Source organism: Engystomops pustulosus, chromosome 6, assembly GCF_040894005.1.
Source record: "Engystomops pustulosus chromosome 6, aEngPut4.maternal, whole genome shotgun sequence".
Taxonomy (NCBI): domain Eukaryota; kingdom Metazoa; phylum Chordata; class Amphibia; order Anura; family Leptodactylidae; genus Engystomops; species Engystomops pustulosus.
Window position 1 is genome coordinate 189,500,556 of NC_092416.1, and position 14,847 is coordinate 189,515,402.

Genomic DNA, 14,847 nt, shown 5'->3' on the forward strand with positions numbered 1-14,847 from the left:
ACACACATGCACACCCAGCCCAGCTGCCTCAGCACCTAAACATCCCTACACACATGCACACCCAGCCCAGCTGCCTCAGCATCTAAACATCCCTACACACATGCACACCCAGCCCATCAGTGCATCCGAATCCAAGTTGTCATTTGTCATTGGTTAGTTTTGGCAACACTGGTGTAATGTGTATGGCAAGCTTGTCACATCTTCAGGACTAAATAACATCTCTAGTGAGGCAGCCATGAGCTAGACATAGAGGGGGAGATTATGACTTCCCCAACAGTTTTCTGGCGGGGAAACCACATGCATCTCCAAATCCCCTCCAGAAATCCCCCCAGAGACTTGTATGAGGAGCCAAACCCAAGACTGATAAGATGAGATCGCTCGAGAAGTCTTCATTCTACAGTCCCTGGGTGTAGACTCAATAAACAGAGCCGTCTCTTACCTTCCTCCAGCTGAGAGAAAGCCTGAGATAAGGACTGGACGTTCTCCATAGGGATCTTATAGACCAGCAGTGAGGAGAATCTGTGGAGGAGAAGTAGAAGTCGCCCCCTGCATGTGACTGATGTGACTGTAGGATGGAGGGTGAGTGTCCGCTCATTACCTGTCCTGTCGCTCCGCCTGCGGGAAGATCCGGCTGATCTCCTGGTGAATCTCCTCCACCCGCTGGGAATCCTTCACCTTGATCTCCAGGAGGTAACCTTTCCCAAACTTACTCTTCAGCTGCTGGATGGAGCCGATGCACCTGGAGACACAGCGGTGATTGGATGGAGGTTACCCCTCAGTGTATATATATATACATGTCAGTATAATGTCTCCTGTATATACACAGATGTGAGCTGCAGAAACCCTCCATTCTTTACACTGCAGGCCACATCCAGTGCATGGCACAGCACTTCAGCAGCATCATATAAGGGCATTTATCTAATTACTATGGTGATTGGAGACCCCTTATCAGAGACATGCAGTGAGCACTGTACATCCCCTCCACCCGGGGGCGGTAATTGTGATGTGGGGGTGACCTCTGACCCCCGTTACCGGAGCTTTCCAGACACCATGATGGCGACCCGGTCACACACGGCCTCGGCCTCCTCCATGTAGTGCGTTGTCAGGATGGCTCCTCTTTCCTTGTTCTGGAAAGCTGCTCGGATGGCTCTCCTGTAAGAGAGAAGACCCCCAATATCAGCCCAGAACTCCAGGGGTGGAAGATGCACCCACAAACATGTCCATGTACCTCAGGACTCACCACAGTCTCTGTTGTCCTTTGGGGTCCAGACCGGTGGACGGTTCATCCAGGAGAGCGATGGTTGGGTTTCCCAGCATGCTGATGGCAAAGCAAAGCTAAGAGGGAAATTGATAGGATTGTGACAGGACCCCAACCGGCACCTCAGAAAGAATATATATTATTCATCTGGACCTGCAGACCTGTCTTTTGCTCCAGGATACACTTACTGTAACTCAATGATACATTGTAGCAAACATATCAGGACAGGGGGAAGATTTGTGATTGTCTGGATGCATTTGTAACACACCCTCAGCTGTGATATCAAGATATTGATAATAAAATGAGCACTCACTTTTCTGGACACCCCGGCTGATAATGTTTTGGCAGGTTTACTGAGATGTTCTCTGAGTTCCAATGCCTGGGACACCCTAAGGATAGAGATAGATGAATACATCCAGGACTACATGGCCACGAGTCACACGACATAGGACATCACATTTAATCACTTGTTGCCTTCTTTTTCCAGAATAATTTGTAATGTCACACATTCACAAGTCACTGTCTAACCAGAGACTAATAGACATAAGATAACTAGGTGAAGTTTCAGGGGCCAATGACTGCCCACTGACCTCTCATCTTCTTACCTCTTTATGGCTTGGTCAGCATCATCTCTTTTTATTCCAGTAACGGCTGCATAGATCTCCAAGTGTTCAGCCACCGTGAGGCGAGGCCACAGAGGACTGGACTGAGGACAGTACCCTAGAAGTGCTAAGGAGTCAGCTGTACTATGCAGAATTACCTGTAAGGGGCACAGTTTGTAGCTCAAGGTCAATAGAACACGAGCATTTCATCCTTGCATTTCCCTGCCTTCAAGATTGTGGTTTTGGGGGCATAAATAGGGGCATAAATAAAGACCTACTCCTTTATTGTGGCCCAGTTGTGCTTAATTAAACTGATTGGAATTGATTAGGAAAGGCGCTCACCTGTCTATATAACACCTCACAGCTCACAGTGCATGTCAGAGCACATGAGAATCATGAGGCCTAAGCAACTGCCCAAGGTGCTCAGAGACAGAATAGTGGCAAAGCACAGATCTGGCCAAGGTTACAAAAGAATTTCTGCAGCGCTGAAGTTTCCTAAGACCACAGTGGCCTCCATAATCCTTACATCCAAGTAGTTTGTAGTGACCACAACTCTTCTTCGACCTGGCCATCCAGCCAAACTAAGAATTTGTGGGAGAAGATCCTTTGTTGATAGCTAAAGAAGAACCCCAAGATCCCTGCCGCATACAGTGTGCAAAACAAATGAAGGATCCCGGGCTTTGAGGAATAAGATTCTCTGCGCTGATGAGATGAAGATTGGACTTTCTGCTGATAATTCTAAGCAGTGGAGAAAACCCGGCGCCGCTCATCACCTGCCAAATACAATCCCAGCAGTGACACATGGGGGGCAGCCTCATGCCATGGGGGAGACCTGACCACTGGGTGTAATGGAAGAAAAGATAATTGCGGCCAAGTACAGAGATATCCTGGATAAGAACCTCCTCCAGATGCTCTGGACCTCAGACTGTGCCGAACCTTCCAACAAGACACTGACCCTAAGCACAAGCTACAATAACAAAGCAGAGGCTTGAGAACTTCTCTGTGACCATTCCTGACCGGCTCAGCCAGAGCCTGGACCTAAACCTAATGGAGCATCTCTGGAGAGACCTGAAAATGGCCTCCACCAATGTTCACCATCCAACCTGACGGAACTGGAGAGATTCTGCATGGAGAACACAGAGGACCCCAAATCCAGGGGGAGAAACTTGTAGCATCTTCCCAAGAAGACTCCTAGCTGCACCAGATCCAAAGCTGCTTCTACTCAACCCCCAACAAAGGGGCTGAATAATTATCACCAGGGGCTGAATACTCATCACCAGGGGCTAAATACTCCTCATCACCAGGGGCTGAATACTCATCACCGGGGGCTGAATACTCATCACCGGGGGCTGAATACTCATCACCGGGGGCTGAATACTCATCACCGGGGGCCGAATACTCATCACCGGGGGCCGAATACTCATCACCGGGGGCCGAATACTCATCACCGGGGGCCGAATACTCATCACCGGGGGCCGAATACTCATCACCGGGGGCCGAATACTCATCACCGGGGGCCGAATACTCATCACTATGTGATATTTACAAACATTTTTTCTGTAAAGATGGGGTGCAGAGTATGCATTAAAGAGAAAAGAAATTTTTCAATATAATTTACCCAAGATGTACAGATGTAATGCCCTGGGATAGGCAGGACATGTCTACTTACCTCCCCAGCTGTTGGTTCCAGCTCCCCAGCAATCATCAAAATAGATGTTGTTTTGCCAGCACCATTTGGCCCCAGTAATCCAAGAACTTCACCTGCAGAAAGGAGATTCACATGAGATAAATAACCCAAGTGTCGGATCTCCCACAATCTGATATTTATCTTAAAGATGGTAAACCCTGCTCATTCTGCAGAGTTGCTCTTAGAGAACTCACCCTTTTTTACATGGAATGAGATGTGTCTGGTTCCGATTGCGTTTGGATTTTTCAGACATAAAGTTTTGCTTTTGACCTTGAATTCTTTACGTAGACTGTCCACAAGGATGACCGGTTTCTAAAAGAAATAAATGTGCAGTTCTGCAAATCTCAGCAGTTATCAATATTATAAAACCACCAGAAAGATGGCAACAGGACAACCAGCCAAGAACAGGGAGCAGGGGTCATAGACCATGCCGGAGAAGGGAGATAGCAGCAGGACAAGCAGCCAAGAACAGAGAGCAGGGGTCATAGACCATGCCGGAGAAGGGAGATAGCCGCAGGACAACCAGCCAAGAACAGAGAGCAGGGGTCATAGACCATGCCGGAGAAGGGAGATATCAGCAGGACAACCAGCCAAGAACAGAGAGCAGGGGTCATAGACCATGCCGGAGAAGGGAGATAGCCGCAGGACAACCAGCCAAGAACAGAGAGCAGGGGTCATAGACCATGCCGGAGAAGGGAGATAGCCGCAGGACAACCAGCCAAGAACAGAGAGCAGGGGTCATAGACCATGCCGGAGAAGGGAGATATCAGCAGGACAACCAGCCAAGAACAGAGAGCAGGGGTCATAGACCATGCCGGGGAAGGGAGATAGCAGCAGGACAACCAGCCAAGAACAGAGAGCAGGGCTCATAGACCATGCCGGAGAAGGGAGATAGCAGCAGGACAACCAGCCAAGAACAGAGAGCAGGGGTCATAGACCATGCCGGAGAAGGGAGATAGCAGCAGGACAACCAGCCAAGAACAGAGAGCAGGGGTCATAGACCATGCTGGAGAAGGGAGATAGCAGCAGGACAACCAGCCAAGAACAGAGAGCAGGGGTCATAGACCATGCTGGAGAAGGGAGATAGCAGCAGGACAACCAGCCAAGAACAGAGAGCAGGGGTCATAGACAATGCCGGAGAAGGGAGATATCAGCAGGACCATCAGCCAAGAACAGAGAGCAGGGGTCATAGACAATGCCGGAGAAGGGAGATATCAGCAGGACCATCAGCCAAGAACAGAGAGCAGGGGTCATAGACCATGCCGGAGAAGGGAGATATCAGCAGGACCATCAGCCAAGAACAGAGAGCAGGGGTCATAGACCATGCCGGAGAAGGGAGATAGCAGCAGGACAACCAGCCAAGAACAGAGAGCAGGGGTCATAGACCATGCTGGAGAAGGGAGATAGCAGCAGGACAACCAGCCAAGAACAGAGAGCAGGGGTCATAGACCATGCCGGAGAAGGGAGATAGCAGCAGGACAACCAGCCAAGAACAGAGAGCAGGGGTCATAGACCATGCTGGAGAAGGGAGATAGCAGCAGGACAACCAGCCAAGAACAGAGAGCAGGGGTCATAGACCATGCTGGAGACGGGCGATATCAGGAGGACAATCAGCCAAGAACAGAGAGCAGGGGTCATAGACCATGCCGGAGAAGGGAGATAGCAGCAGGACAACCAGCCAAGAACAGAGAGCAGGGGTCATAGACCATGCTGGAGAAGTGAGATAGCAGGACCATCAGCCAAGAACAGAGAGCAGGGGTCACAGACCATACTAGAGAAGAGAGATAACAGCAGGACAACCAGCCAAGAACAGAGAGCAGAGGTCATAGACCATGCTGGAGAAGGGAGATGACAGCAGGACAACCAGCCAAGAACAGAGAGCAGGGGTCATAGACCATGCAGGAGAAGGGAGATAACAGCAGGACCATCAGCCAAGAACCAGGAGCAGGGGTCACAGACCATGCTGGAGAAGAGAGATAACAGCAGGACAAGCAACCAAGAACAGGAGGCAGAAGTCATAGATGATGCTGGAGAGAAGAGATGGCAGCAGGACAAGCAGCCACAAACAGGGAGCAGAAGTCATAGACCATGCTGGAGAGAAGAGATGCCAGCAGGACAAGCAGCCAGGAACAGGAAGCAGAGGTCATAGACCATGCTGGAGAGGAGAGAAGGCAGCAGGACAGTCACTCGACAAGAGGGAGCAGGGCTCATAGACCATGCTGGAGAGGAGTGATTACAGCAGGACAAGCAGCCAACAAGAGGGAGCAGGTCATAGACCATGCTGGAGAGGTGAGATGGCAGCAGTACAGGCAGCCAGGACCAGGGGTCATAGACCATGCTGAATAGGAGAGATGACAGTAGAACAGGGAGCAGGGGTCATAGATCATGCTGTATAGGAGAGTTGGTAGCAGGAGACGCACCCAGGAACAGGGAGCAGAGGTCATGGACCATGCTGGAGAGAGTGTCGCAGCAGGACAACCAGCCAAGAACAGGGAGCAGAGGTCATAGACCATGCTGGAGAGAAAATTTGGCAGCAGGACAAGCAGCCAGGATCAGGGAGCACAGGTCATAGACCATGCTGGAGAGGAGAGAAGGCAGCAGGACAAGCAGCCAGGATCAGGGAGCACAGGTCATAGACCATGCTGGAGAGGAGAGCTGGCAGCAGGACAAGCAGCCAAGATCAGGGAGCAGGGGTCATAGACTATTGTGAAGAGGAGAGTTGGTAGCAGGAGAAGCAGCCGAGAACAGGAATCAGGGCTCATAGACCATGCTGGAGAGAAGAGATGTCAGCAGGACAAGCAGCCAGGATCAGGGAGCAGGGGTCATAAACCATCCTGAAGAGGAGAGTTGGTAGCAGGAGAAGCAGCCGAGAACAGGGAACAGGACTCATAGACCATGCTGGAGAGGAGAGAAGACAGCAGGGTAAGCAGCCATGATCAGGGAGCAGAGGTCACAGACCATGTTGAAGAGGAGAGATGGTAGCATGAGAAGTAGCCAGGAACATGGAGCAGAGGTCATAGACCATGCTGGAGATCAGTGATTGCAGCAGGACAATCAGCTGACAAGAGGGAGCAGGTCATAGACCATGCTGGAGAGAAGAGATGGTGGCAGGACAAGCAGCCAGGAACAGAGAGTAGAGGTCATAGACCATGCTGGAGAGAGAGCTGGCAGCAGGACAAGCAGCCAAGAACAGGGAGCAGGGGTCATAGACCATGCTGGAGAGGAGAGAAGACAGCAGGACAAGCAGCCAAGACCAGAGAGCAGAGGTCATAGACCATGCTGGAGAGAGCTGGCAGCAGGACAAGCAGCCAAGAACAGGGAGCAGAGGTCATAGACCATGCTGGAGAGGGGTGATGGCAGCAGGACAAGCAGCGAAGAACAGGGAGCAGAGGTCATAGACCATGTTGGAGAGGGGTGATGGCAGCAGGACAAGCAGCCAGGAACAGGGAACAGGTCATAGACAATGTTGGAGAGGGGTGATGGCAGCAGGACAAGCAGCCAGGAACAGGGAACAGAGGTCATAGACCATGCTGGAGAAGGGAGATGCCAGCAGGACGAGCAGCCAGGATCAGGGAGCAGAGGTCATAGACCATGCTGGAGAGAGAGCTGGCAGCAGGACAAGCAGCCAAGAACAGGGAGCAGAGGTCATAGACCATGCTGGAGAGGGGTGATGGCAGCAGGACAAGCAGCGAAGAACAGGGAGCAGAGGTCATAGACCATGTTGGAGAGGGGTGATGGCAGCAGGACAACCAGCCAAGACCAGAGAGCAGAGGTCATAGACCATGCAGGAGAAGGGAGATGCCAGCAGGACGAGCAGCCAGGAACAGGGAACAGAGGTCATAGACCAGCGATGGCGAACCTATGGCACGCGTGCCAGAGAGGGCACGCAGAGCCCTCACTGCTGGCACGCGCCCCATCCTCCCAACCACTGCCAGGTGCGGACAACCACTGTCCACACCTGGTTGTCATGGCTGTTAGCAGTATCGGAGCTGCGCTCCGATAATGCTAACAGCCATGACAGAGCAGGGCGCTGACACTGCCTGCTGTCACTCTGATCACTGCAGCGCACAGGACGGTAAGCATCCCCGCGCTGGCAGCGAAATGATGTCATTACGCTGCCAGCGCTGGGCACCTTACTCCGTGTGCGCTGCAGTGATCAGCCGGAGGAACGAGTCTGAGGTGAGTGTATTTATTTTTTTAATTCGGCGCATCCATCCTGCCCGCTCCCGCACCTCCCATAAAACTCCGCCCGCAACCGGGCCGAAACTCACGGCCCAAACTGCGCCCGCTACAACAAGCCCCCCCGGCGCGCCCGAACCCCAGCCTGTTATGCCCGCTACCGCAACCCGCCGCCCCCCCCCCCCCCCCCCCCCCCCGCAAGGACTCCGGCCGCTCTCACTCCCCCCCCCTTCCCCCCGCTCAACTCCGGTCACTGCCCCCCATCACCCCCTCCCCTGAAACTCATGCCTCATAACCACACTGAAACGAACTCCAGATGCTGCACCCCGACCCCCCCCCCCCCTGGAACAACAGACACCTGAGCAAGAGTAAGTAGCATATGTATTTTTATTTATGTATTTATGTATATGCATATTATATTATAAATTTATATGTGCATTTATATATACCTGTGTGAGGGCTTATTTTTTGCGTAACATATTTTACTTCTCATTTATTATTCCATGTCGTGTACTGGGAAGCTGGATTTTAATACTTTCGCTGTGCGCTCCAAATCATTTGTGTCCTTTATTCTTTGGTTCGGTCCTATCGCAGTGATACCAGATTTGTAGGTTTTATTGTGTTTTAATGCTTTTTCTATCATCAAAACAGTGTACGAAAAAGAAAATAGTTTCGCCATTTTGTGACGCTAATAGCTTTAGTGCACGGAGCTGGGGAGATTTGGGTTTTTTTGCTTAATGAGCCGTTGTTTTCATTGCTACCATTTTGAGGACTGCGTGACCTTTTGATAACTTTTTATTACTCTTTTATGTGATGTAAAATGGTGTAAAAGTGGCGTTTCAGTGTGTATAGGACTGCTGTAACCTGTGTAAATTGATTCTAAACTAAACCGTCAGTTTTCTGGTTAAATAGCCGTACTGGCACTTTGCGATAAGTAATAAGGTTTTGGGTTGCAGTTTAGGCACTCGGTCTCTAAAAGGTTCGCCATCACTGTCATAGACCATGCTGGAGACGGGAGATAGCAGCAGGACAACCAGCCAAGAACTGGGAGTAGGGGTTATAGACCATGCCGGAGACGGGAGATAGCAGCAGGACAACCAGCCAAGAACTGGGAGTAGGGGTCATAGACCATGCTAGAGAAGAGAGATAACAACAGGACAAGCAACCAAGAACAGGAGGCAGAAGTCATAGATGATGCTGGAGAGAAGGGATGGCAGCAGGACAAGCAGCCACAAACAGGGAGCAGAAGTCATAGACCATGCTGGAGAGAAGAGATGCCAGCAGGACAAGCAGCCAGGAACAGGGAGCAGAGGTCATAGACCATGCGGGAGAGGAGAAAAGGCATCAGGACAAGCAGCCAGGAACAGAGAGCAGGGGTCATAGACCATGCTGGAGAGAAGAGAAGGCATCAGGACAACCAGCCATGATCAGGGAGCAGAGGTCATAGACCATGCTGGAGAGAAGAGAAGGCATCAGGACAACCAGCCATGATCAGGGAGCAGAGGTCATAGACCATGCTGGAGAGGGGTGATGACAGCAGAACAAGCAGCGAGGAACAGGGAATAGAGGTCATACACCATGCTGGAGAGGAGAGAAGACAGCAGGGTAAGCAGCCATGATCAGGGAGCAGGGGTCATAGACCATGCTGAAGAGGAGAGTTGGTAGCAGGAGAAGCAGCCAAGAACAGGAAGCAGAGGTTATGGTCCATGTGGGAGAGGAGAGAAGGCAGCAGGACAAGCAGCTGTACTCATCTAGCAAGTGACATGGCGGCAGACATGGAACATCGCCATAACGATAATGACAAGCTATAAGGCCACCCATCTCCTCTGTTCATCTCATATTCACCTCTCTTGCGTTTCCTGACGTCTTTAGGTTCTGAACTTTTTCTTTCTCCAGCAAAACCTCAGGGTCTGCACCTCTCAGCTCCTCTGGATTATCTTTCACCGTGTATGTTCTCTCAGCAAATCTAGAGAATGTTTAAATCATGATTCCTGCATGGAGTTTGGATCAGGGGGGAGGGAGGGTTTGGGGGGGGGGCTTAACGCTCATAAGATTCAGCTCCTGCAGAACAGTGAATTTTATCATTCAAGTATCACGACTGGACATGGAACTTACTTGAACACGGGATCCATATTCAGGCATCGTTTTCCATATTTCTTTTCCAAATGCCAGAGGAGGACCCACAATATGACGATATGTAGATAAGGCTGCCATGAGAAGTAGACAGCACAATGGTGAAGAGTTCTGTGGACCTTTGTATGTTTATGACCATTATCTATCAGTGGGCTTGGGATCCTGCAGGCACCTAGGTCTATCCTGGCCATTATATTAGAAGTTCTGTAGTCTATCATTTGCCCTTGGCCACTATATTAGAAGCTCTGTACACTCATCTCCTACACGAGCCTACATCTATAAGGGATCTCTATACTAAATGTTGTGAATCGTAGTTGAGGCGTTCTGTAGTTCCAGGTCACTCCCTGCCCTATACCAGATCCTTCCCCATTATGTAAGAGGCTTGCAGTCTCTCAATATTAAACATCATCTTATTTCATTATGTGAAACATACTTACAATTGCCACATTCATGAAGACGCCGGTCCTAGGTGTATAATCAACTATTTGGTGTGGTTCACTCTGCACAATGAAGAGAGAGTAATCAATGGGATTCCATACACCAAAGAGGGAAGGACAACTAACCCCAAGGAGAGCCTACACCCGGGAGTCTGGTCAGACATATGCCCTGCTACCAACCCCAAAGATCGATGGTGACCATAAACATGGTGACATGGCATTCATCTAACAGGAGCCTACACGACTGCTGTGCTTGGCTTGGAGGCCTCATGGTAGTCTATGTGTGCCCACTGGCTTACACCCACCCACCCGTGGCATGTACAACGAAGAAAACATCTTACCAAATGCACTAGGAACCCTAGCAAGTTACTGGGAGGCAGGAAGGTCAGTAAGGCGATGTAAGTGATGCTGGGGATCTTCCAAAAGACTTCAGCCAAGAAGGGGAGAAGGGATAGCTGCAAGAACATGGAGACAGTCAGAGTGTTTAATGAGCGCTCTGGGTACTAAAACTGGGCTGTGGTCCTCTTTCAGAAACACGTGGACCATAGGTTCTTGTTAGCAGCCTGTATGAGCTACAGTCCAAGGAATGAAGGAAATGGCAAATAATTCTTCCGAGAATCACCTTGGGGACACCAACAGGGCCCCGAATGGCGTCTCCCCAACATACAGGTACTCTGTGGCCATAATATGGGTGCAATCAATAGTGTGCACATATTTGGTATTACGGGGGCTACAAGTGAAGGATAGGTGACCCCAGAATTTCACAGATTCTCTACTGGTGCCGGTCCACACTGGAGGATGCGGGTTACTTCTCACTTCTCCCTCATCTGTGTAACAACAGTTAGACCTGGCTGCACCAATGAGAGTGGGCACTCACTGATCTCTAGGGCACCCCGCACCTGACTATGGGTGCTAGGGCAGCAGATGGTGGGGACATCACCAGGGCACAATCTCTTATATACATCTCGCACTTGAGGTAAGTACTTTTATCATTGGACTGGTTAACGCTAACCCAGCATCTAGTATTTTACCTATCTACTTTTACCAGTGTTCATGTGGTACCCACCACAGTAAAGATGAAAGACCAGTAATCGCAATTTACTTTTCCTTTTCGAGAAAGAAAAGCGATGACGTAAGTGAAAAAGACCATGGAGGCGCCAAAGCCGAGGATGCCCAGAACCTGCAAGAAACAAAGTCCTGTCATAGCTGTATAGAAAAGAGCTGATCACCACGTCCCATCTGCGTACAGGGGCAAATATCTGTCCACCACGTCCCATCTCCGTACAGGGGCAAATATCTGTCCACCACGTCCCATCTCCATACAGGGGCAAATATCTGTCCACCACGTCCCATCTCCGTACAGGGGCAAATATCTGTCCACCACGTCCCATCTCCGTACAGGGGCAAATATCTGTCCACCACGTCCCATCTCCGTACAGGGGCAAATATCTGTCCACCACGTCCCATCTCCGTACAGGGGCAAATATCTGTCCACCACGTCCCATCTCCGTACAGGGGCAAATATCTGTCCACCACGTCCCATCTCCGTACAGGGGCAAATATCTGTCCACCACGTCCCATCTCCGTACAGGGGCAAATATCTGTCCACCACGTCCCATCTCCGTACAGGGGCAAATATCTGTCCACCACGTCCCATCTCCGTACAGGGGCAAATATCTGTCCACCACGTCCCATCTCCGTACAGGGGCAAATATCTGTCCACCACGTCCCATCTCCGTACAGGGGCAAATATCTGTCCACCACGTCCCATCTCCGTACAGGGGCAAATATCTGTCCACCACGTCCCATCTCCGTACAGGGGCAAATATCTGTCCACCACGTCCCATCTCCGTACAGGGGCAAATATCTGTCCACCACGTCCCATCTCCGTACAGGGGCAAATATCTGTCCACCACGTCCCATCTCCGTACAGGGGCAAATATCTGTCCACCACGTCCCATCTCCGTACAGGGGCAAATATCTGTCCACCACGTCCCATCTCCGTACAGGGGCAAATATCTGTCCACCACGTCCCATCTCCGTACAGGGGCAAATATCTGTCCACCACGTCCCATCTCCGTACAGGGGCAAATATCTGTCCACCACGTCCCATCTCCGTACAGGGGCAAATATCTGTCCACCACGTCCCATCTCCGTACAGGGGCAAATATCTGTCCACCACGTCCCATCTCCGTACAGGGGCAAATATCTGTCCACCACGTCCCATCTCCGTACAGGGGCAAATATCTGTCCACCACGTCCCATCTCCATACAGGGGCAAATATCTGTCCACCACTTCCCATCTCCATACCGGGGTAAATATCTGTCCACCACGTCTCCATACTTACCAGCACTGCGATTTGTCCGATAGACAGAGTGATTGAAGAGTTACACGCAAACAGTACGGCCACCATGAGGAAGAGGATCAGCCAGTAGAGGGCGATGTCTAACATGGCTTGTCCACACCAGTAGGCGGATGGGAAGAGGCCGCAGATCCGGAGCTGAGAATGAGCCTTGGTCTATACACAAAGAGAAGACACCATTCAGGACACAGTATTTGTTGAAGAGGCTCAGTCAAATTGATAAAGTTATTGTTTACTGCTGGAGTTGTTACAGTGTATAAGGGCTGGATTTTTCACATAAAGTAGAGGTCGGATTGCCTTCAATTTAGTCAGCAATTGGTAACAAGTGCATTGATGTAACAGGCACCTTATGAATAGATTATAGGTAGGAACAGGGATCCCAGCAGCACAGAGTATTTTAGAAGAAGAAGGTGTTGATCTTGTGGGTGTGTGTATACCGTGATTAGTGACCAGTATTATACTCACCTTGTAGTCCTCAGCACTGCTCATAGCCAGGTAAGGGATGATGCCAGCCCCAAACACCATGTACAGCAGGCTCAGGAAGAACAGGGAGGAACGAAGCCCCTCAGAAACTTTCTAGTGCAAAAATATTAAAATTAGTACAGAATAATCAGGTATGAAGGGGCTGCCCTACATTCTGTGTATTCTGAACCCCTGGACAGACTGGTGACAATACCCTAACCTTCACCAGGTGTACCCTCACCTTATAACCACATAGGAGGCATCACTAGGATGAAGGTGAAGAAACCCAGAACCAATGTAAACTATACAGACCAAGGCCAAGCAGCAGGCATCACTGTGACTACTGGCTACTAAGGGCATCACTGTGACTACTGGCTACTAAGGGCATCACTGTGACCACTGGCTACTAAGGGCATCACTGTGACTACTGGCTACTAAGGGCATCACTGTGACTACTGGCTACTAAGGGCATCACTGTGACTACTGGCTACTAAGGGCATCACTGTGACTACTGGCTACTAAGGGCATCACTGTGACTACTGGCTACTAAGGGCATCACTGTGACCACTGGCTACTAAGGGCATCACTGTGACTACTGGCTTCTGGGGGCATCACTGTGACTGCTGGCTACTGGGTTATCACTATGACTACTGGCTACTATGGGCATCACTGTGACTGCTGGCTACTAGGGGCATCACTGTGACTGCTAGCTACTGGGGGCATCACTGTGACTACTGGCTACTGTGGGCATCACTGTGACTACTGCCTACTGTGGGCATCACTGACTACTGCCTACTGTGGGCATCACTGTGACTACTGGCTACTAGGGGCATCACTGTGACTATGGGGGCATCACTGTGACTACTGGCTACTAGGAGCATCACTGTGACTGCTGGCTACTGGAGGCATCGCTGTGACTGCTGGCTACTGGAGGCATCGCTGTGACTGCTGGCTACTAGGGGCATCAATGTGACTGCTGGCTACTAGGGGCATCACTGTGACTGCTGGCTACTGGGGGCATCACTGTGACTACTGGCTACTAGGGGCATTATTACCATTTATAGTTTATCTGACGAATTACTAAGAAAAGAAAAGGGGGAGAAAGGGATATTCAGGAAGGGAGGGAAAAAGTGCAGAGTAGGAAGAAGAGAAGATAAAACACATAAGTTGAAGAACTGTATAAAGTGGCTGTGACAATAGGAAGGTTCAGAACCTTTGTATTACAGGAAAGGATATAATGTCGTCCACTCCCACAATCATGTGACCTGTACATTATGATTGGAGATGGACCGGCCACTCACCGGCTGGATGGGTTTACTCCAGATCTCTATCCTTTCCGTGGATCCGAAGCTTTGGAGGAAGGCGTTACTGATCATATTCAGCAGGACGGGCAGACCGCTCTGTAATCGGGGATTGCCAATCATTCTGAAGCGGAAACTCTGCAAAATGAGGAACAAAACTGCAATAAATGATTGATTCAGCGTGTGATTTGTATGAGATTATGGATTGTTTTAGAACCGCAGGTCCACTGGTAATATGTGGGGGTCTCGTGGCATTAATCACAACTAAGCCCCCAAATCGGGTTGTCTAGAAAGGAATTTTAAACCTTATTGTCCCTGGAGAGATGTGTAATCGTACCACTATATATGTTGTTAGTAGCAGCAGGACTGTGATTTATGTGTTTTGTGTTGCTCCTGGAGAGATGTGTAATCGTACCATTATATAT

At 50.3% G+C, this 14,847-nt stretch overlaps 2 protein-coding genes across 6 annotated transcripts in view; one reads left to right on the top strand and one right to left on the bottom strand.

The window, feature by feature from the left end:
• The window catches only part of LOC140065199 (ABC-type organic anion transporter ABCA8-like), a 261,107-nt gene that overhangs the window by 27,202 nt on the left and 219,058 nt on the right, over nt 1–14,847 (top strand). The window lies entirely within an intron of this gene.
• Nucleotides 1–14,847, bottom strand: part of LOC140065200 (ATP-binding cassette sub-family A member 9-like) — a 74,850-nt gene that overhangs the window by 7,538 nt on the left and 52,465 nt on the right. For 3 of the 4 annotated variants that reach the window (XM_072112795.1, XM_072112794.1, XM_072112793.1), the window contains 16 exons: nt 14,423–14,560; nt 13,125–13,235; nt 12,645–12,815; nt 11,363–11,476; nt 10,638–10,751; nt 10,297–10,359; nt 9,842–9,933; nt 9,572–9,692; nt 3,742–3,859; nt 3,530–3,621; nt 1,864–2,018; nt 1,572–1,647; nt 1,241–1,335; nt 1,033–1,152; nt 599–739; nt 440–519 (listed from right to left, as the gene is read on the bottom strand). In XM_072112795.1, the coding sequence (XP_071968896.1) occupies nt 440–519; nt 599–739; nt 1,033–1,152; nt 1,241–1,335; nt 1,572–1,647; nt 1,864–2,018; nt 3,530–3,621; nt 3,742–3,859; nt 9,572–9,692; nt 9,842–9,933; nt 10,297–10,359; nt 10,638–10,751; nt 11,363–11,476; nt 12,645–12,815; nt 13,125–13,235; nt 14,423–14,560 (1,801 nt within the window). The remainder of the gene's footprint in view (nt 1–439; nt 520–598; nt 740–1,032; nt 1,153–1,240; nt 1,336–1,571; nt 1,648–1,863; nt 2,019–3,529; nt 3,622–3,741; nt 3,860–9,571; nt 9,693–9,841; nt 9,934–10,296; nt 10,360–10,637; nt 10,752–11,362; nt 11,477–12,644; nt 12,816–13,124; nt 13,236–14,422; nt 14,561–14,847) is intronic. The other variant, XM_072112797.1, reaches the window with a different exon arrangement.